A 22,074-nucleotide genomic window follows, 5' to 3' on the forward strand; every position below is an offset into this window, starting at 1 on the left:
TACTGAATTGCTCCTGGTTGACAAGTAGGGAGTATTTTTGTGTTTATCATGTTTGCTAATGATGGGATCCTTTCCAAAAGGCTTGTCTTAATCTTAATTAGAGTTTATCAGCAGAGGTCTGCATGACATTGTGCAGACACTGATTTCATAAATAATAAAAAGTGCAAGTGAAAAATTTGGCAGGAGAAGAAGATATTTAAGACCACTGATTCTTGTAAGAGCACCATGAATTTCCAAAATGTAATCAAGTTTGAACTGTGACACTATTCTTTATTATCAAAACTTGCAGTACACTCCACTGCAGTTTTGACAGCAATTATGAGTATGATTTATAAGCTTCCTGTTAGGAACCAGATCTGTTTGCACAAGAATCTTGATCATAAACATTACAAAGAACAGCAAGTCCACAGTTTTTCAGGGACATCAGGACCTTACTCTTTCATTTTCATAGAAAGTTTTTGGTTTGGTTGGGTATTTTTGTTTTTAATGAAGGGTGTTGGTGTTTTTTTAAAGCGGGAGAAATATTTGCAGTGAAAGATGCAGACAAAGAAGAGAACCCTGAAATAACCTTCCCATTTGGTGGATGTTCTGAAGGTATCAGGTAACTGCTTCAGTGCCTGATGTCTTTTGCTAAAGAACTCATGCCAACGCAACTGGAGTGTAATTTTTTGCTCTAGTTTGCACAACATGATATTCTTTAGTTTTCCTGTCTTCTGATGATTAAACAAATGAGCACTTTTAATTTCTTGAATTCTGAGAAACAAGAAGAGTTCAAATAAATACACAGTGTTTACAGACATTTGTATCCTTTTCTTGTGCTTGACATGTGTGTGTTATATATCACATAAATTTGTTTGATTTAACCACAGATATGAAACAATACATTACATGCTCAAGATGCTTATCTTCGATTTCACAGAAACATAATTGCCCCTTTCGAGAAAACAGCCTCCCAATGTTACAAAGCCTGCTGCTGCTCTAAAACCTTCCTTTCTTCACTAGCACGAGTGAGACTTTCATTACTACTTTACCACGTAAAACCCGTAAGACCCCTTTCAGTGTACGTGGTTTTGATGGTGACGAAATATAGTCAGAGGATGCACGAAACTTCCCGTGCATCCTCTGCACGAGGCACACACACTTTTCCTTGCTATTGTCTCTGAGGGGCAATATGATTTGTTCAAAGATAAGAACACCAGGTGGGAATTGCAGGAGGAACTGTCTGGACTGCTCGCATAATGAATGCATTCCAGACATGGGGGATCTGTGATGGTTGTGATTGACTTTAGTACACATCGGCCTGAAAAAGGGTATAAAATGCTGCTGGGCCACCTGGACAAACTGCTCTCCCAAGGTTGTGGGCAGTTTCCGTATGAGTTCCTGGCCTCCTTCCCCCGCCCCTGTCAGGAACACCTGCAGGGTACGTCCAGCCCGAAGACAGGGAGCACTCCGTTTAGAATGGGTGAGTAAAAGCCGGCCACATACGGAGATAAAATCCTATAGAAGCAAAAGGGGCACTTTTTCCCTTTGCATTCGGTAAGGCCAAAGACTGTAAACCTGTATGTTTCTAGTTGAACCTGTTTATATTATAATCCTTTAGACTTGCTTGCATTATATATTGCATTGACAATATTTAGACTGTGTGTAAGCAATAAATATAATTGTTGTCATCCACATAACCAGTGTCATACTTCTTGTGCCTGACTAAGAATCCTCTCTCTGCTATGGCAGAATGGGTGACCAATGTATTCATTATGGACAAGAAGTGGTCCAAGATCACCAGTCTACCATTGCTTTCTGACCAAACTATATAACCATGGCTATTTCAGAGGCACTGTCAGTCACTCATCCCTGTTAAAATATCTGTTCATCCTTTCTCTTCCTCTGATGCCTGTGTCATCTTAGGACTGAGAAACCTTGCCTGGTAAAGCTTTGTAGAACAATTTCACTCCTGTAAGTTATTTCTGAGAAGAGGAACAGTTGGTTAAAAAAAAAAAAAATCTAGCCAGCTTAATCAAAACTTCATCTCATATAAATAATAGTCTTTAATATTTCTTTATGAAATCTTCATGCCTTTGCAAATATTTCATGCAAACATCTTCCTATCTCCTAATCACCACTTGGCTTGTCTATGGCTTCTGTATTATCCCTTTGAAAATCTGTTGTTAACTCCGCTCTCTGCTTAATGAAAAGCTGTTGTGCTCCTGAGAGACTGCTGTCTATATGTCAGTTGTGTCTTAGCCTGCAGAAATATTTGTGAGAAGAAATATTTTCCTGATTTTTAGCTGCTACCTGTAAGGAAGCCCTTATCCCTGCCAGAGGTGTCTAGACAGCATGGTAATTCACATGATAGTCACGATTGGGACTTCCTATTAAATTTGGAAGCCTCTGTCGAGTTCTCTGCACTTGGCAGTACTTTTTTCTGTCACTCTTGACTGGCTGGTGCTCTTTGCTTGATTATGCAGTAGAAGGCTCAAGAAGACTTCTCTTCCACAGTCTTCCTGCTGTGTATGAAGGTCAGCATGTTTGCATTCACTGCATTAAGGGGAAGAAAGTTGTTGGCATCTTTCAAAACAACAGCTTTTGCCTTACTCTGTGTGGGCAAGCATAGAAGCGGACAAGTGGGGACTGCACCATGTCCTGTCCCAAAGAGTGACTGTTGCTGCAAAGGTGCTGAGCTGCATTTCCAGGAGCTGGAAGAACGCATCTTTTGGGAGTTCATCTGTGGATTTAACTTAACACAATATCATATTCTGATGAAAACGTGGATGTGTATGTCATAATTACTTAAATACCTCATTTTCTATAGACCGGGATGAGACAAAACAAAATAACAATGTCCTTCTTGGATCTGAATCCTGCTGAGCTGAAGGTTTGTATTCATATACAGGAATGGATTTAACTTCCCTAGTTCTGATTTTCTTTATTAAGCCAAATTAGAAATTGTTGTGCTTCCAAAGCTGTCACACATCCCACCAGGCTGTGCCTGCCGTAGGTGTGACAGTTTGCAGGAGCTGGGTGGAGCGGGCAGCCGGGGTCACTGCTCCCTTCAGCTGTCCGAGTTTAATCTGCTGCTGGACATGAGTCAATGCCCTGAGGAGCTCCAACACCAGGAGCCTGACTCAGCCTTTTAGCTGATCCAGACCGAGTGCAGCTGGAGACCCAGTTATCACTTATTTCCCCCCCCAAGGGTACACACAGCATGTCAAGATGTTTGCTGGGATAGAGAAAGTCTCGGTTACTCTGCAGTGAATACTCTGCAGTGACTCATTTTTATTAAGAGATCCAGTGAATAATAAAGTCTAGAAAGAGAATTTATTCTGTATTAAAATATACTAAAACATGTTCGTTGATTATTACACCTTCTTTATATAAATAAGATAGAAGTGCATGTCAATAATGGAAATTAACTGTGTGATGTTTGCAGCAAAAGTACCCAATTTCAGGTTCTCAAATTGCAGTGTGTATTCCATGTGTTTTCATCTACAAGACTAGTTAAGTGTACTTTAGGAGTTTATCCTGTTTCTCTCTGGGAGAGGTTTTCTCCCCGTTTAGCTCTGAAGGCTTCTGTATATTTACTAGTTGTATCAGGCAATATGTCAGATTGTGCTCTTCATTTTTCTTTTTTTTTTTTAATTCCTGCCCAGGCATTAGGATTCTGCATTTGTAGAAATTTTTGGTACTATCTTCACTTTTTATCTTCTTATTCTCTAGAGGAAATTACTCAGATTTGCACCATTTAATGTCGTAATCTTGGAGACCAGTAAATCTTGGTGTGCTTTGGTCCTCGCACAGTAATTTGTTTGTAAACTTTGTAGCACCTTCAACTGCTGTATTACCGAAGGGTGAATACAAAGACATTTTTCTGCTTTGAAACTTCTACACCACTTTGAGGTCTGGAAGCTTAGCGTATTTTGCCACTGAAATACACAGTCACTGATGCTGTTTTGTTTGCTCATCTTTGAAAGCTAATAGACTGGTTTAATTAATTGTCCAAGATTTTTCTAAAACAATGTCCTAATTCTTCCATTTAGCTGTGGCATATCATACACTGTTGTTATCTCCTCTACCAGATTTTTGCAACAAGTTGTTTTAAAACTATAATCTCGTTGAAGGGAAAAAATGAAGTGCAGTTGAAAAGGCAGTTATGCCGAAAGATAAACACAGCAATATTACTTATCAAAACGAGTACAGTTTTTGCTTGCCTAATGAATGCAACATATAGCTTTCTCTATATATACAAAACCTGAGGAAAAAAAAAAAAGCTTTATAACATATAAAGTATGCAACATTATTTCAGGCATAACTGTATTGGATATGTATCTAGGCCTGAGAGTGTAGATAACACAATATAAGTGCTTTGCCTGTCTAAACATGTTAAATAAATGAGCATTCACTATCTCATTCAAATACATTAGTAGATGTACTCGCATAGTTAATTTTCTTTTTAATGCACTACACGTGACATTTGCAGCACAGAGCTATAGTGTATCTTACTGTTTGATGAAAGTTCTTCCACTTCCCCTCCTTCCCCCCCCCTTTTAAACAAACCTTTATTTGAATAAGCCTTTATGAAACAGATCTTTGGCATATCTTCTTTTCAGGAAGTTCAGTCAGTGTAAGCAGAGATAAAGCAGTCATGTTACGAAGAATATTACATAAGGGAAGATTTTTTAGAGAAAGAGGGTGACAAACATAAGGGAGGGGAAGAACGCCCTAAAGAGGAAATCTGATTTCTTTCTTGCAGCTGTTTGGTTTTACTGAGCTGTGATTTGCTATTCAAAATAAAATAAGCTTGGAGTTAAGAAAAAATGTACAGGAACTTTGGTGAAAATGGTAATGAGAGAAGTGCTGTGTAAGTTATTTTCACCTATATCTTGATTTTCATAATGCTGGCTTTTTAGGAGAGAAAGAAAAATTAAGATAATTATGCATGCTGCAAATAGTTAGGAAAACTATCCCCAAATTGTTTTTCTTATACACAAAAATTCCTATGTTGGTAGAAGGAAGACAGGAAAAGTAAAAATTGTATGCCTCTTTATCTCAAATAAGCCATCGAAATTTAAAAAAAAAAAAGTGCAAAGATAGCACTCATGCTGTAAGTTCTGGAATTTGATATTGTCAATTCAATCTTTCTACTTGTATGTTTCCTGCAGGAGGGCAGCTTTGGTGTACCACGACCAAGGCCATCTCAGAGGGTGAAGAGCTGGTTGCCTTTGTTGTGGATTTTGACTCAAGGCTGCAAGCTGCCAGTCAGATGACTCTCGCAGAAGGCATGTACCCCGCCCGCCTGCTGGACTCCATACAGCTGCTCCCGCAGCAAGCTGCCATGGCATCTATTTTGCCTACAGCTATTGTGAACAGTAAGTGAGGAACTCTATTCTCTGGTGGATTTTAAAAACAACAGTACTCTAAGGCACATGTGAAGAGCTAATGCAGCAATGGTGAATTCATGACCACAGAAACCGCACCACAGCTCAAAGCCTGCTTTTGTTCTCCATCATCTCAGATAAAAAGAGCAGGAAGAGCAGTCTGGCAAAAGCCTCACCCAGAGTACCTGCCCTCCTGTGGAGGTTCTGTGATCTGTTCCCAGAGGCAATAGGATTAAAAACTGTTAAAAAAATAAACGAGATAGGTCGGCTAGCTCTCAAAGTCCAGCCTCTGCTGCTCGAGTGAGCTTATTGCTTACCACTGCAGTTTCTTGTAATAATTCATGATACTCAGAAAAAGAAACGAAACACATCATTTCAGTGATTGTCTCAAAATGCAGCAGAAATCACGCCTTAGAGCAGCCCTGATTTATTGTAGCATCTCCACTCAATGTAGTTTACCAAGAATGTTTTTGCATCTTCTGGTCATCAGTGGGCTCTATCATGGACAAAATGCAGCATGCATTCAAGTGCTGCCCTTAGAGAGGAGGGACATGAGTGTTCCTGAACTGGGACAATTCAGCTCAAATTGAAGTTTACATTTTTAACTTTTGCTTATGCAAAAGTTTACCTGCTGTTTACCTTTATACAGCCCTAGTTCCTCATCCTCCTTTCTAAGTACTTTTCAAACATATTGGCCATTACCATGATCCTCACCAGTCATCACTTAGACTTAGACTTAGATTGCACATTCTTAGCTCTCAGCACTTTGCAAGTCTGTCTATTTAGACCCCACGCTGGAGCACTTCCTTGTGCTTCTTAGGGTTTCTAAGTATTCTAATTAGTTATAATGAACAATTGAACACAGTATTTCAGGTGCACATGCACATGCGAGCACATGATCTGCCACTCAGACTCACATCTAATAATACTGAGTCTTTAACAGTCACAACATCTCTTCACACAGAACTAGTTAAAATACCCCTGGTAACACATTTCATTCTATGTTTTCCTTTCAGTTTATTTTTCCTTTTTAATTGCTTATTTTCTGGTAGACAATTTTGATAGCTACATATTTAATGTTAGCCTATTTTTAAAGATAAACCTTCAAATGCCCTTATCATCCAAGTCTTCTCTTCCAGAAGTGAGGTGGAGCAGCCTCATGCCCTTTAGCAAAGCACATTCATTTCTACCCCACCAGTGGGGCAGCTGTGAGCTGACATACCTGCTCACAGAACTAGCAATTAGGAATACACAAGACCTTTCCAAAATAAGGTGTCAGAGGCACCTAACATGCCATTAACTAAAGTTAGTGTTAGGGGAGGCCTGTTTATAGCCAGCAGCTGAAAGGGAGCTGCTACATTGGATTACCTTGCCTAAAAGGCACAGCTTGTTTCAGATGAGATATTCTTGTGTAAATCTATGAGGCCAGCTCTGGGCTTTGGCAAAGTAGTCTGATTTCTACAACATCACATTTCTGGAAACGTCTTTTCTGTCAGCACTGACTTGTGCAGAGCCCTGGAAAGCCACACTGAACATTGCTAAGAGGAGTCTTTAAGTTTATGGTACATCAGCTCTGGCTATACATGTTTAGCAGCCACTCAGTGTAATTTCTGTGTTCTTGACTCAAGGAAAATGCTAAAATAGCAAGTCTTACTGCTTAGAACTTTCCACATTGGTCCCAACTCTGCCTCTGATCATAAGGGGCTATTTTCGCATTTCATTGTTGAGTTGGTAAAATTCAGTTTCTTCATTAAAGTCTTGAACTAGAAGTTGAGCAACAAGCTGAATGAACTTCTAGATTTCTAATGAGCCATCTCTTAAGCATTCTTTTTCTAGATCTCTGAAAAAAAAAAGGTTTTGTAGCTTGTTTGGGGGATTTTTTTATGTTTCCTAACATTTGCTAGTTGGAAAAACAAAAGTAGACTATCACCTTTGACTCATTCAGCTTGAGGCTGAATGTTTCATTATATTAAAGTATCTATTGAAATAAATTCCAGTATTTTGGTTTTAAGTAAGTAAAACATTAGCTACAAGTAGCCTTTGTCTGTTTCGCATTACTTTAGAGTAGTAATAGTTTCAGATCCCATCCCTCTATATTGTTCTCCCTGAAATTCCATCCTCTCACCATGCAGAACTCCTCAAATGCATTTCCTCTTCTTGGCATGTAATAGGAGTCACAAATTCACCATGCATAACTACAGCTACAGACTGTCCAGGCCATCTAACTCATAGGAAATAAAGATGGCTGGAAATCAAATTCATTAAGAGAATCAGAAAGTTCAATTCTGTGATGGAATGCAGTCAAATGAATTCAAATAGAACAAGTTGCCCAGATCCTATTAGTACTTTTGGACTTTCTTTTCTGTGGAAACACCAACAGTTCAACTTTTTTAAACCATTTGAGGCCAAAACAAAATGTTGAAATGTCACCTTTAAAGTGAGGTGGACATTTCAAATGATGCAAGCTGTATCACTAATGTTTTAATAGTGATGTATGTTGGAATACTAACTGCTCCATTAAGTGTTTGTGTCTGAAATCCATGCACAATTATTCAGTGGCAAAGGGAAAAATAGAAATTGGTAATGGTATAAATATTTTTTGCAAATTCATGAGCAGAAAGATAGGCAAGCATTAGCATTGCAATCAGAGAAGCAAACTAAGCAATGTAAATTTTGGCTGCATTTGTAAATATTTAGCAAATAAAAGACTCATCCATGTCAATGGGTTGGAATCTTCAACTTTGTTCACCCAAAGGAATTGAAACAGAGCAGTTGTCCTGTACACATCAATATTTGAAATTAAACATAAATTGTCATGAATGGTAATGAATTACATCATCAGCTACACATGCCACGTTTTCAGAGCAGCCAGCCATTCTTCAAAACTAAGTTAATTACAGTTTTTAGCAGCTCTTTGCATTCTGAAGTCAGAGGGAGTTTTGATGTTGATCAAGATGTGTTTTGATGTTGACTGCAATTGCCTGATCCTGAGGTCAGCTGTCACAGTCTGGAGTTACTCATTATTTTATCCTCTCTTAGTCTCAAAAACAGTCAAGAGGTGTCCACACCAGATGCGGAGAATGGTTCTATGCCTATGATAATTCCTGAAATCTATGCATGAATGGGAATAGTGTTCATTGACTTAGGCCAAAGATACAGAAGGGACTGTTGTCATGATTTAGAAATATAAACAAGTTCCAGTGTTGAAGTGTGGATCCTGTTATAGTTTAATTTATTAGTGTAGATGTGCCCCAAAAGAGCAGGGATTTCTTCTTGTTCTTACTGATGGGATGGAAGGTTCATCTTTCAGAAATCAAATAGATCTCTTGTCTTTCCGAGATGTATGCACAACAGGTTCTGTGTCCTTTGACAGGGTATTAACACACAAATATCTGTTCACTTTGTGTAAAAATACCATATGCATTATTGCTCTTCACATTAGTAAAGTATGTAGCCTTTAATGCATGATCAAAATCCTGACTTCTGCTGTTGAAAACACTCTATGCAACCTCTGCATGGTCTCTCCTCAGAGGTATGCTGACACTTTGGCATAGGAGACAATGAAAAATTGCCTTATTTTTAGTAAATATCCTCTATGCATAATGAAAAGTGGAAAACCAACAATTTACTGAAAAGAAGAGGACAAAAAATGCATAAGAAATTTCAGTTTCTATAATTAATAAGTATAGGAACCTAGGAAATAGACATGCTGCTTAGTATAATATCACATTCAATATTATAGGATCTTAAGGAAAAGTAATCTAGTCTTGCCTCCTGGATATCAGAACAAAAGGATTTTACAGTAATAAATGCATAAGCATACTGAAAATACACATTCTTCAGAATGATCTGCAGTTAGCACTCAAAAATTCCAAGTCCCAGAGCTGGAAAGTCTTGTGCACACAGAAAAAAAATTGAAAGATGTCACCTAATGAGTAGTGATGTATTGGAAATACAGCATCGTTCCTTAATTAGTATTGCATGTTCCCAACAAACATTTAATTTAATTTAATTTTTAAAAATAATTATGTCCCAAAAGTTTCTAGCAGTTCCCTTTATGCAACTTTTTAAAAAATACTCTTTTGAAAGAAACAAGTGTCTCCCATGTTAGTCTCTCATCTGCAAGTGAGAGAGCAATTTTAATAAACCCATTTCTCTGCTTTCAATGTTTTGTTAAATAAGTGTTTTTTTAATGGGGAAGGGAGAGGAATTAATCTAGCTGTGTTAATTGGTTGGCACCAAGTGAACTGTGACTAACCTGCACCTACTTATACTTGCTTGTAGAGGACATATTCCCTTGCAAATCCTGCGGCATTTGGTACCGAAGTGAGCGGAACCTGCAGGCCCATCTCATGTATTACTGCAGTGGGAGGCAAAGAGAGGGGCCACAGCTGTCAGAGGAGAGTGAGGACAGTGCTCATCAGATATCCAGTGTCTGCCCCTTTCCACAGTGCACCAAAAGCTTTTCAAATGCAAGAGCTCTGGAAATGCACCTAAATTCTCACAGTGGTAAGTATCACGTATTTTCATGTATCATCTTCCAGATTTATCTTTCTGAAGAATTATTCACTGTAGACATTCAATAGATCAATGTCTCTCCAAATATATGGAAGTGTTGCATGTAGATAATACCAAAATGCCAACAGTTTCTGACCTGTGTTCTACACCAAGTACCTCTTCCAGGTAACCAGTGTCATTTGTCTTATCTGCTAAACCTCATTTAAATGTTGTCTCTCTCTTAATGTGTGTACACACACATATAGGCAGCATTTCTTTACTGGTGAAGGTATGATCAGGAATCCAGACACAATCAATTACTGCAGGATTCCAGCTACCAAATATACACACAACCAGAGAACATGTCCTTCTGAAGTATTATCTTCCTCCTTAGCCCTAGAGGAGGCTTCTTAGGCAGAAGGCTCTAAGGATCATGGTCTACAACTCTGTGGACACTTGTTTCATAAAAAACTTATTGTTTGACAGGAATATTCTTTTCCCTTCTTATAAATATAAAATGGGGATAGTGTTTTAGAATCACAAAAACAAAGAATCATAGGTTAGGTTGGAAAAGATCTTTGAGATCATCAAGTCCACCACTAAACCATGTCACCACATCAGCATAATGTAGATGACCAATTTTGAATTGGATTAGGGCTGGAAACACAAGTTAAGAGTTTGCAGGACATTTTGCATTGGAGTTTTCGGTAGCAGAGAACACCTACAAATAAGAAAGACTGCAGTGTCAGCGTATTTGCTGTCTGATGTACAGATCTGCTTCTGGAAAGAAGCAAGGGTTCTACAGGTGTTCCTGACCTTCCTGTTAAATGAATGGAGTCTAAAGGACATTAATGGGTGCTTTAATCACAGAAGAAAGCCTTACTTGGCTGCAGTGTAAGAACTTCTGGGACATGCGTAGTCTGTGGATTTGCTGAAGTGAAAAATGTTCCTCTGATACTTGGGTAGCAATTGCAATTCTAAAAGGCAACATACTGCCTTGGAGAAGTTTGGTACCTCCCTGAAAAGGACTAGAAGAATTCTGAGTGAAAACTTCTTTATGTAGACAAGACTGAAAACCTTTAGTCATTAATCATCAATGGTCCCCTTTTTATCCAAGAGGAGGCAGTCAAAGAGCTGCTGAGCAGCTTGGATGTTTATAAATCTATGGGCCCAGATGGGATCCATCCCAGGGTGACGAGGGAGCTGGCAGATGAGCTTGTGAAGCTACTCTCCATCATTTACCAACAGTCCTGGCTCACTGGTGAGGTTCCAGATGACTGGAAGCTGGCAAATGTGACGCCCATTCACAAAAAGGGTGGGAAGGAGGATCCTGGTAATTATAGGCCAGTTAGCCTGACCTGGTCAGGTAACGGAACAGTTTATATTGAGTGTCATCACACAGCCCTTACAGGATGGTCAGGGTATTAGACCCAGCCAGCATGGGTTTAGGAGGAGTCAGTCATGTTTAACCAACCTGGTCTCCTTTTATGACCAAGTGACCCTCCTGGTGGATGCAGGAAAGGCTGTGGATGTTGTCTATTTGGACTTTAGCAAGGCCTTTGACACTGTCTCCCACAGCATACTCCTGGAAAAGCTGGCAGCCCACGGCTTGGACAGGAGCACTCTTCACTGGGTTAGGAATGGCTGGGCCCAGAGAGTGATGGTGAACGGTGCTGCATCCAGCTGGGGACAGTCACAAGTTGTGTCCCTCAGGGGTCTGTGCTGGGGCTAGTTCTGTTCAGTATTTTTATTAACAACATGGATGAGGGTATTGAGCTTTCATCAGTGAATTTGCAGACAACACAAAGCTGGGAGCATGTGTCGATCTGTTGGAGGGTAGGAGGGCTCTGCAGAGAGACCTAGAACAGTTGGATGGATGAGCAGAGTCCAATAGGATGAAGTTTAATAAATCCAAGTGCCCAGTCCTGCATTTTGGCCACAATAAGCCCCTGCAGTGTTACAAGCTGGGGACGGTGTGGCCGGACAGTGCCCAGGCAGAAAGGGACCTGGGTGTACTGACAGCCAGCTGAACATGAGCCAGCAGTGTGCCCTGGTGGCCAAGAGGGCCAATGGCATCCTGGCCTGTATCAGGAATAGTGTGGCCAGCAGGACCAGGGAGGTCATCCTTCCCCTGCACTCAGCACTGGTGAGGCCACACCTTGAGTGCTGTGTCCAGCTCTGAGCCCCTCAGTTTGGGAAGGACGTTGAGACGTTTGAGCACGTCCAGAGGAGGGCAACGAGGCTGGTGAGGGGCTTGGAACACAAGCCCTGTGAGGAACGGCTGAAGGAGCTGGGGTTGTTTAGCCTGGAGAAAAGGAGACTCCGAGGTGACCTTATTGCTCTCTACAACTCCCTGAAAGGTGGTTGTGGTCAGGTGGGGGTTGGTCTCTTTCTCCAAGCAGAAGTTGACAGAATGAGAGGACAAAGTCTTAAGCTGTGCCAAGGGAAATATAGGTTGGATATTAGGAAAAAGTTTATTATGGAAAGAGTGTAAAGTTCTGGAATTGTCTGCCTAGGGAGGTGGTGGAGTCACCATCCCTGGATGTGTTTAAACAAAGACTGGATGTGGCACTCAGTGCCATGGTTTAATTGAGGTGTTAGGGCATGTGTTGGACTCGATCTTGAAGGGCTCTTCCAACCTAGGGATTCTGTGTGATTCTGGGTGATTTAGAGGTCAGATCTTTTTGTGCTTCAAGATATTAGCAGGCTATTGCTGTTTTCTGTTTGTTGCCTAGCAAATATTTCACTGTTCAGTAAACCAGCAGAACCATAGGCTACAACAGCTTCAATAAGATCAGGTGCATGCAGCCCAATGTGTCTTACAGCATGGTAATTATAACCAGATACTCTGGGAGGATTACAGATGAATTTCTCCCCATGCAGAGGAAAACTGAAATACTAGCCATTGTGCAAAAGATTTGCTTCAACTATTTGCATTTATTGACATACCACTGGCTTAAGTGTTGAGGGTTTTGAGCAATGAGCTGTAAGTGACCATGTTTGTGTGTAATCTAGAGATCTATGTTCCTTGAAAGACATAAATCTGAGATTGTGGTGAATTTCCAGTAAGAATCTTTACTTGTTTCTTAGAAGAGAGGCTAAACCTCAGGTCTTTGCCTTTTCTTTTAATCACAAACTAGTCTATTCAATCATTCTTGCTCTCTTTCCTATTCTGTCAGTCTTTATTTTTCTATACAGATTATCACAATTTAACATTTAATTATCACAATGAAACCTTCCTTTTCCAAATGTCTTGTAATCTTTGGAAGCCCTGTGTTTGCTTCAACTGCTATTACTGTTCCCACTGGAGGCTCTAGCAGACCTACACCACTGGAATGCAGAGCCCTGACTGAAATGCAAAGTCCCATAGAGACTGCTGTCACTGTACCACATGATGGGGAAACATGTGAAGCACCATCTCATGTCAGTGGATGAGCTAAAGCCTCCTGTGGCCTCCCAGGAAATGAGTGCCTGATAGGAAACAAGTGCTGACTAAAGTTCTATTTATCTCCTTGGTTCCCTTCTGGCTTCTGATGCCAAGAGCAGGTCATATTTCAAATGTCACTCACAACCTGGGGGGTCACTGATGCTAGAGAAGAAGTGAGGGCCTCCAGGTATAACAGTGTGACTACCCACAGAGTGAGATACAATATGCTTACAGTTTTGTATTGTCCAACTACTACACACCTACTTCACCTGACAGAGATGTGGTATATGTGCGTATGTGTAGGCAGAACAAATACTCATTTTAAATTCTGGATATCATCCCTATCAATATTTTTTTCAGTTTCTATTGTCTAAAAGGTAACTAGAATCTGTGTTGTTGCAGTAGAGAAATTTGTTATCTCTTTTTAAAGCATTTTCAATTTCAAAATGCCATGAAACATAGAGGTTTTTTGTTTAATTGGTGATTGTAAGATGTCTTTGAATGTACTGTTCTTGATAAAGTGCTAGTGATTTCATGAGGAAAAGGTGTCATATTGTAGCAACAGTTGCCAATGGCCATTATATGTGAAAGATAAAATGTCAGTGAAGCCATGTCTTACTGCTCCTCCTCCCTTCACAAGGAACATAGTCATCAGTCCTTTCTGATGAGGATAGATCTGCAACCTCTTCCCACACTACAGCCAACCAATACAAGCAAAGAGCTGAGCATCAGTAATACTCAAAATGCTACTTCTGCTTTCTCTGTGGCTTTTAGGCACAGTGAGGGCTGTATATCATAACCTTGAACCTTGGTGTGCTTTCTGTGCATTCAAAATTTCCAGTGATTGTATATGGGGAACATAGTGTCCCTTTAGTTATCATTGTAATTTCTGAGACCTTTCATTTAGAATAAGTCCAGTCTATTTTTATCCTTTTCCTTGTTCTTTCTCTCCCTGCAGCTCTGATGAATGCATGCAGATACTAGTGCTCTCCAAAGCAGAGCTAAAGTCTGGGAATAACCTAGCATTTTGAGGAAAAACCAATTCAAGTATTTTCAGGGTGACTAATACCATCTCATTAGAAGAAAATTAGTCATTCTCACTGCATTTGTACCTTCTGTGCAGCTGATTTCCCAGTATTCCTCAAGAGGAGCAAAATGGTCACTTTATTTTGTATTTTGCTTGTCTTTTCTGTAGGAGTGAAAATGGAAGAATTTCTCCCACCCGGTGCTAGTCTGAAATGCACAGTTTGTACTTACACTGCAGATTCAGTGATTAACTTTCATCAGCACCTGTTCTCGCATCTTACTCAAGCTGCCTTTAGATGCAATCACTGCCATTTTGGCTTCCAAACTCAGAGGGAGCTACTGCAGCACCAAGAGTTACATGTCTCTGGCAACAAAATTCAGAGAGAAAGTGACATTGAACACTCTCCAAGTGGAAATGAAGAAGGTTTACAGCCAGCAACGGACCTGTTGAGCAGAAATGATGTTCCCCAGAGCCAAAAGACCATGCAGACTAAAGATGCAAGTTCTGATACAGAGCTTGATAAATGTGAAAAAAAGGCTCCACTTTTCCTTCCAAACCAGAGGCCAGAAACCCAGCCTGCCGCAAATAAGCAGAGTTTTTCATATACCAAAATAAAATCTGAACCATCCAGTCCAAGACTTGCTTCATCTCCAGTTCAGCCTAATATTGGTCCTTCTTTCCCAATGGGACCTTTTCTTTCCCAGTTTGCTTTTCCCCAAGATATCACTGTGGTTCCTCAGGCTTCAGAGATATTAGCCAAAATGTCGGAACTGGTCCATCGAAGGCTGAGGCATGGAAGTAGCAATTATCCGCCCGTAATTTACAGTCCTCTGATGCCTAAAGGGGCTACATGTTTTGAATGCAACATAACATTCAATAATTTGGACAACTATTTGGTACACAAAAAGCATTACTGCAGCAGCCGATGGCAGCAGATGGCAAAGTCACCAGATTTTTCCAGTGTTCCAGAAAAAATTCCTGAAGCTGTAAGTCCCAGTAATGGTCAAAGCTCTCTAAACATCCTGAATCCAGCTCCTCACACATCAGATCCAGAAAATCAGCTTCTGCAGACATCTTGCTTAAACTCTTCCAATGTTTTAGATTTGATTGGGCCAAACAATAAAAGTCATGAAAAAGACTTTACTCCACAGCCTAAGAAGTTGTCAACTGCAAGCAATGGTGATGAGAAGATAAATGGAAAACCTTCTGATGTGAAGAATCCCAATGCTCCCTTAGTAGAGGGGGAGAGTGACCCTAACAAGACCACGTGTGAAGCTTGCAATATTACTTTCAGCAGACATGAGACCTACATGGTCCACAAGCAGTATTACTGTGCCACTCGCCACGATCCCCCGCTGAAGAGGTCCGCTTCCAACAAAGTGCCTGCCATGCAGAGAACAATGCGTACTCGGAAGCGAAGGAAGATGTACGAGATGTGCTTACCAGAGCAAGAGCAGAGGCCACCACTAGTTCAACAGCGATTTCTAGAAGTTGCTAATCTTGGCAATCCATGTACATCTACTCAAGAATCAGCAGAGGGTCTTGGGGAATGTTACCACCCACGATGTGATATCTTTCCAGGAATAGTCTCGAAGCATCTGGAAACATCACTGTCTATTAACAAGTGTGTTCCAGTTTCAAAGTGTGATACTGCCCACTCCACCGTGTCTTGCTTGGAGATGGATGTGCCAATAGATCTCAGTAAAAAATGCTTACCCCCGTCAGAGAGGACGTCCACTTCTCCCAAAAGGCTGCTGGACTACCATGAGTGCACCGTATGCAAGATCAGTTTTAACAAAGTAGAGAACTACCTGGCTCACAAGCAGAATTTTTGTCCTGTCACTGCTCATCAGCGTAGTGACCTGGGACAACTTGACAGTAAGGTGTTTCAAAACCCAGAAAGTGAAAGAAACAGCCCAGATGTCAGTTATGAGAGAAGCATAATCAAATGTGAGAAAAATGGAAACTCAAAACAGTCCTCTCCTAATGGAAACTTATTTTCGACACACTTAGCAACACTTCAAGGACTGAAAGTCTTTAGTGAAGCGGCCCAGCTTATTGCTACAAAAGAAGAAAACAAACATTTGTTTCTTCCACAATGCCTTTACCCTGGAGCAATAAAGAAAGCTAAAGGAGCAGATCAGCTTTCTCCATATTATGGAATAAAGCCAAGTGATTACATTTCTGGTTCTCTCGTCATTCATAATACTGATTTAGATCAAAGCACAAATACAGAAAGTGAATCTCCTAAAGGCCAGGCGCCTTCAAATGGATGTGCTGTGCAGAAGAAAGAATCTCTTCCACTACTGCCAAAAAACCGAGGCATGGTAATAGTTAATGGGGGACTAAAACAGGAGGAAAGACCTGCTGCTAACCCACAGCAAGAGAACATTTCCCAGAATCCTCCACATGAAGATGGGCACAAGTCTCCTTCTTGGATCTCTGAGAATCCCTTAGCTACAAATGAAAACGTCTCTCCAGCAATCCCTACAGCAGAGGAACAGTTGTCTAGTATAGCTAAAGGTGTGAATGGCTCTACCCAGGCTCCAACCAGTGGAAAGTATTGCCGACTGTGTGACATCCAGTTCAACAATCTCTCAAACTTTATAACTCATAAGAAGTTTTATTGCTCTTCACATGCAGCAGAACATGTCAAATGAAACAACTGGTCACCTTTGGTACATGTGTTTAGCATATTGTTCCATGCAGTTTAAAGAAAGCTGTTTGAATTACATCTGGACAATCAGGAGATTTCACTATTGCTGAGTTGAAGACTTAAAGGTGTAATTTCATTACAGTCCATTAGTAAAGTGTATTATTGGTGCCATTTTCAAAAATATTAATTTATTTTACCAGCAGTATTCATAGCTGTAGTTATGTTATTTTTTATTTAAAAACTTTATATTAAAGTCATTTGTAATGTTATTGTATAGTTATTGTGTAGCACATATGGTTTGCACTGTATAGTAGATTTTAAAGAAAATAGTCGCAAACAATACAGAAAAGCATTTTAGAAATAGCTTCAAAAGCACTTGTGTATCCTGATTTTTTTTCTTATATGCTGTTGCAGATATATGTATATGCTAAAATATAACTTGCAAAGAAGTTTCAACTATGCTGTAAAGTTCGCCTTAAAATTTCAATTTTTTTGAACAATTGGGCTCAGTTTGCACTTTATATTTTAGCACATACAGTACCTTAGTCATTAGGCTTTGCATTTGTATGTAGCAGTATGTTTCTGTCCACTTTCTTAATCTGAAATGTACGTTAAATGAAGATGGCATTTTCTTTCTTGTATAGTACTTGTATTTTCTTTCGCTGATGCATCTCTGTCTCAATTTTTAAACCTTTGCTGTTAAATGCAATACTTTATAAAGAATGAACAAAATTACTGGAAGCAGTATTGTAAGAAATGAGGTCATATCAATCAGTTTTATCTTTTGAAAGGCACAGTCTAAAACAAAACCCTAAACTCAATGCTGCAATTATGAATCTAATTCATATAAAGATATATTTAAATATAAGAGTAGCAATACTGCAACTGGTGATCACAAAGATAATGTTCTACTTCTGATAGAAATAATTTCTCAACAAATGTTGTTACTATGCATGTATATGGATGGAATAAAATTCCAGATAATTGGAGAAGTTTGGCAGTAATTTCTTGATTTTTTTTTTTATTTTGTTTTTCAAGGTTGATTTAGAGCTCACAAGCTGTGGAAAAGCTCTTAGGAACAAGCTAACATTGCCTTCTCTTCAGTGGAAGCAAAGGGTTCAAAGAGATAATGAGCATAAAGGATGCTTCCACTTCCAGGGAGTCCCTGCTGACAGGTCACTAGTGCAACTGGGTCTAAGCCTGCCTAGTGAACTAAAACTTAAAATGTGAGGGTCTGAAACCAGGAAGGCTGCTCTCTTTACTGGTGCCAAGGACCACATACTTCCCTGGCAGTATCTCCATATGTCAAATTCAGTGGAACAATCTCCTTCCTAATACCTCTGATATGATTCTTCATGTGTTCAGTGTTCTTATATGAAAAACAAGATGACTCATTTAAGAGAACAGCAGTTTATTCCACTAATTCAGTATAGAAATAGTCAATAATTTATGTTATATTAAAATCTGAACTAATGCACAGTTAGTTCCATTCACTTGCAGTTGTTTGGTCTCCTGTACACTGTTTTCATTGTGATTATAAAAATGACCTATTGATGCACTTTCATCCTACAAATTTGAAAGCAAAACCATTGTCTGAATAGTTACATAAACTGTTGTATTTTAGTTCCTGTATCAGCCAAAGAAACAACTCAGAACAAGCTACGTAAAAAGATGGTATTTCAGCAGAGCAGCCAGTCATAGTCTAGCATAAGAGCATACAATGCCACTGGCTTTCAGCAACCCCATTTCTGTGTAGTTTTTAACTGAAACTGTCCTTTATTATTATTATTATTTGTAAGTGTAGCTACATGTAACCCAGTAGCAAAAATATTAAACGCCTCAAAACTATAGTTAGTAATTCTGCTGGTTAGCTAGGCTTTAAATACAGGTCAAGAGTGCTTAAAATAGTACTAATTCTCACTTGCAAGAAAGATAGCAGATGTATACATTCATTTCAGTAGGCCCAAAGTTGCTCCTATAGCATATACTTTGGATAGTAACACTTGTGAAGGAGAAAAAGCATTACAATCACAGGGAGAATAAAATGAGCAAAATGTTCATGATTATCAATTAAACATTCATTAGAAAATAGATCAGGATATCTAAGACTTCACAATATTTGAAATAGATCGTACATTTTGGCCTTTTTGGTAGCAAACCATTATTTTGAAGATTATCCATCATGCAATAATGGGTTAAAGGACTAGGTGATTCTATCGGGATTGAAAGAACCTAATTCTTAAAGATCCACTGAAGCTGGTAAGAAGGCCATAGGTTGTGTAATTTACACTTGCAGAGCTCTAGGGATGTGTTTAGACAGTGAGAAAGTAAAGGAAAATATCAGGGTTAAAGCAAATACCAAGTTGAGAAGTGATGCTGAAAGAGGAAAGCCTTATCACAAACGGTTTCTGATCCAGAAATGCTGAGGGTTCCTGATATATTCCAGAGGTAAATTAAAGCCTGCCATGCTGCATTATATTCTTCCCACTGGCTAGTCCAATTTCTTTCACACAACAGAATAATTCTGCTAGCATTTTCTCTTTATAAATCACCTATTTGGTCGACTGCTTCCATTTTTACAAGTTCAAAATAAGCACAACCTGTTCATTTGTAGGGGCAGAGTTACTCAATTGTAAACAGATTTTATATATTTTAGTCACTTCACTGGAACAACTGGCAACTCTGACATGTGCTAAGCCCCTAAGTTATATCATCACACTCTATGAAAGTAAAACTCCACACAAGCTAGGTGGGTAGCAGATACTAATATTTTAATTTCTTTATAGATTTTTTAAAAAACATGAAGCATTTTATAAAAAGCTGCTCACATAGCTGGGTCAGGAACTGTGTTTTCCCATAACTTTATAGACTGTTTTCAATTGTTTCACTTTTTTTATTGCACTCATTTTTTTAATTTGCTCATGTGAAATAAGAACATAAACACTTTGACCAGCCAGAAATCTCTCTCCTGTCTCTTAAACCAGTTTGCACAATACTGGCCTAATCCCAGATTGAGGCTTAAAGAACATCTACATTTAAGTCATAAGTATTGTTTACCAAAATAAACTACTTAAATCTGTTTTCTGACAAAGGGATTATTTGTGTTCTCTTCAGATTATATCTACATGTTTATCCAAGGTGATAAACTGCCTATTGCTAAAAGCTTCTCTTCCCAAGTTCTTCTTTTAGATTTTTGTAGAGTTATAATTTTTTTTATCAAATCACCTATGCAAAAGGAGTCCATCCTTAGTCTTTGACACCTGGAATTCAGCAGGAAACAGAGCACCTCAGTTAAATGGCTTGGATCCCTTAATCCCTGTCAGCTGGTGTCAGTAAATAAATCTTTGGGGCTATGGGGTGAACAGCTCAGCAAAACACATTAAAATATTTCCTGGGTTTATGTTACAAAAAATAAAATTGCTCCACATGAAGACTTAATATTTAGAAGAGCTGGTTCCTGCCTAAATCCCTGTTTACTGATTGCCTGGCAGGTTTTATGTTCAACTTTTGGGTTTTTTAAGGAAGATTTCCGTATTCACAAAACATCCCATCCACAGGCAGTGCTCAGAACTAATTTGGCCACATCCATGTCTGCCTAATTTATTTGGTTTTATCCCCAAATTCAGACTCTGAAAGGCAGTCATTCATATCACATTCATACCACAGTCTTCCCAGTTTTCACAGAACAATGGTGATTTTTTTTCTTTGTGGAAGAAAAAGAGTAAAGCGTATTGCTACAAGCTGATGTCTGCTTGTCTTGAAGTAATTGTAATAACATCAGGATTCTGGTGACATCTTCTCATTATTACAAATAATCATAAAACTACATCATAGATATTACTGTGGATCCACACTCCTGGCTTTCTCAGTCTCTCATTTCCACTAGATAACTCTTGACTATGATCATTGTCTATACTGTCTGCAGGAATGTAGAAGTCATATCCTAAACATAATAAAGAGTATGAATAAGGTGATTTCTCCTTTGTACAATAAACACTGCACCATTGGCAAATGGGGAAGGAAAAACATAACAAATAAAAACCCTGATGTAGAAATTTAAAAATTAAATAAATTCCATCACCACTATCAAGATGACATGTAGGTGGGCTAATTCACTTCACTGAATGTACATACATAAGCTATGAACCAGAAGCCACTCTAAAACAGTGGAACTAAGATGGCACTCTGAGCAGCCTGGAAAACCTGACTTAAAGAAAATTCCATGGTGAGTGTAATGGAAAAAGGGTGGTGTGGGATAAAATTATTGACAGGTAGAGAGGATAAGGAAAAAGAGAAGCAGCACTTTGTTAATCGCAAGAGTGTAGCATGGGTACACTGATGGCTGCATAAGGCAGCAGTTACAAGGCATCAGCACTATAAAAATGCTACATGTCCCAGGAGGCCTGTTGAGAGAGGCTAAAATACTGATGAGACAAGATCTTTGGAAGATCACTCCCAAATTCTAATTATTGCCAATGCAAAAGTTCTGGTTTCTGTGGTCACCTTTTCCCCAAGGCTGACAATGGGGAAGAGAACCACAAGACTTTTGACCTTCCAGGTCGCCTTCACAGCCGGTTTCTTTGGTTGCCATGAACTGTGCAGGACATCCACAGAGCAGATACTTGTGACCTTATTGTAAATTAGAGTCAAGTCAAATATCCAGGCTTCAGATGTATTAGCCTGGGAGTCCACCTGGTCCCTCCACTGAGGTCTTCCACAGAGGTCGCTGACAGTGCTTCAAATCCAGACCACTTAGAGCCACAGCAAAATGAACTAAAGTAGTGGTGGCACTCATGAATGGAGTAAAACAGAGCACGGGGAAGGGAGGTGGGCAGAAAATCTGCAGTCACACAACTAAAGCTTCTGCACAATACAGCAGCATGAGATGAATGAATTGTGACTGGAAGGGTGAGACAAGGCTTTTTTGCTGGGGTGAACAGAAAATTGTGATTCTGACAATTTCAACTTCCAAATATATGGAGTTTTTTTACTATAAACACACACACATGTATCAAACATGCACAGAGAGATGAGAATGTCCAAAGCAGGGAGACAACCTAAACTAGATTAAGAGATTAGATCAAGCTCCTCTATA

The 22,074-nt window shown here is 39.4% G+C and overlaps 1 protein-coding gene across 1 annotated transcript in view; it reads left to right on the top strand.

The window, feature by feature from the left end:
• The window catches only part of ZFPM2 (zinc finger protein, FOG family member 2), a 308,446-nt gene extending 290,463 nt beyond the window's left edge, over nucleotides 1–17,983 (top strand). The window contains exons 6-8 of the mRNA XM_053994830.1: nucleotides 5,157–5,363; nucleotides 9,657–9,881; nucleotides 14,492–17,983. Of these exons, the coding sequence (XP_053850805.1) occupies nucleotides 5,157–5,363; nucleotides 9,657–9,881; nucleotides 14,492–16,983 (2,924 nt within the window). The 3' untranslated portion in view covers nucleotides 16,984–17,983. The remainder of the gene's footprint in view (nucleotides 1–5,156; nucleotides 5,364–9,656; nucleotides 9,882–14,491) is intronic.
• The last annotated feature ends 4,091 nt before the right edge of the window (nucleotides 17,984–22,074 follow it).

This window comes from Vidua macroura, chromosome 1, assembly GCF_024509145.1.
Source record: "Vidua macroura isolate BioBank_ID:100142 chromosome 1, ASM2450914v1, whole genome shotgun sequence".
NCBI classification, from domain to species: domain Eukaryota; kingdom Metazoa; phylum Chordata; class Aves; order Passeriformes; family Viduidae; genus Vidua; species Vidua macroura.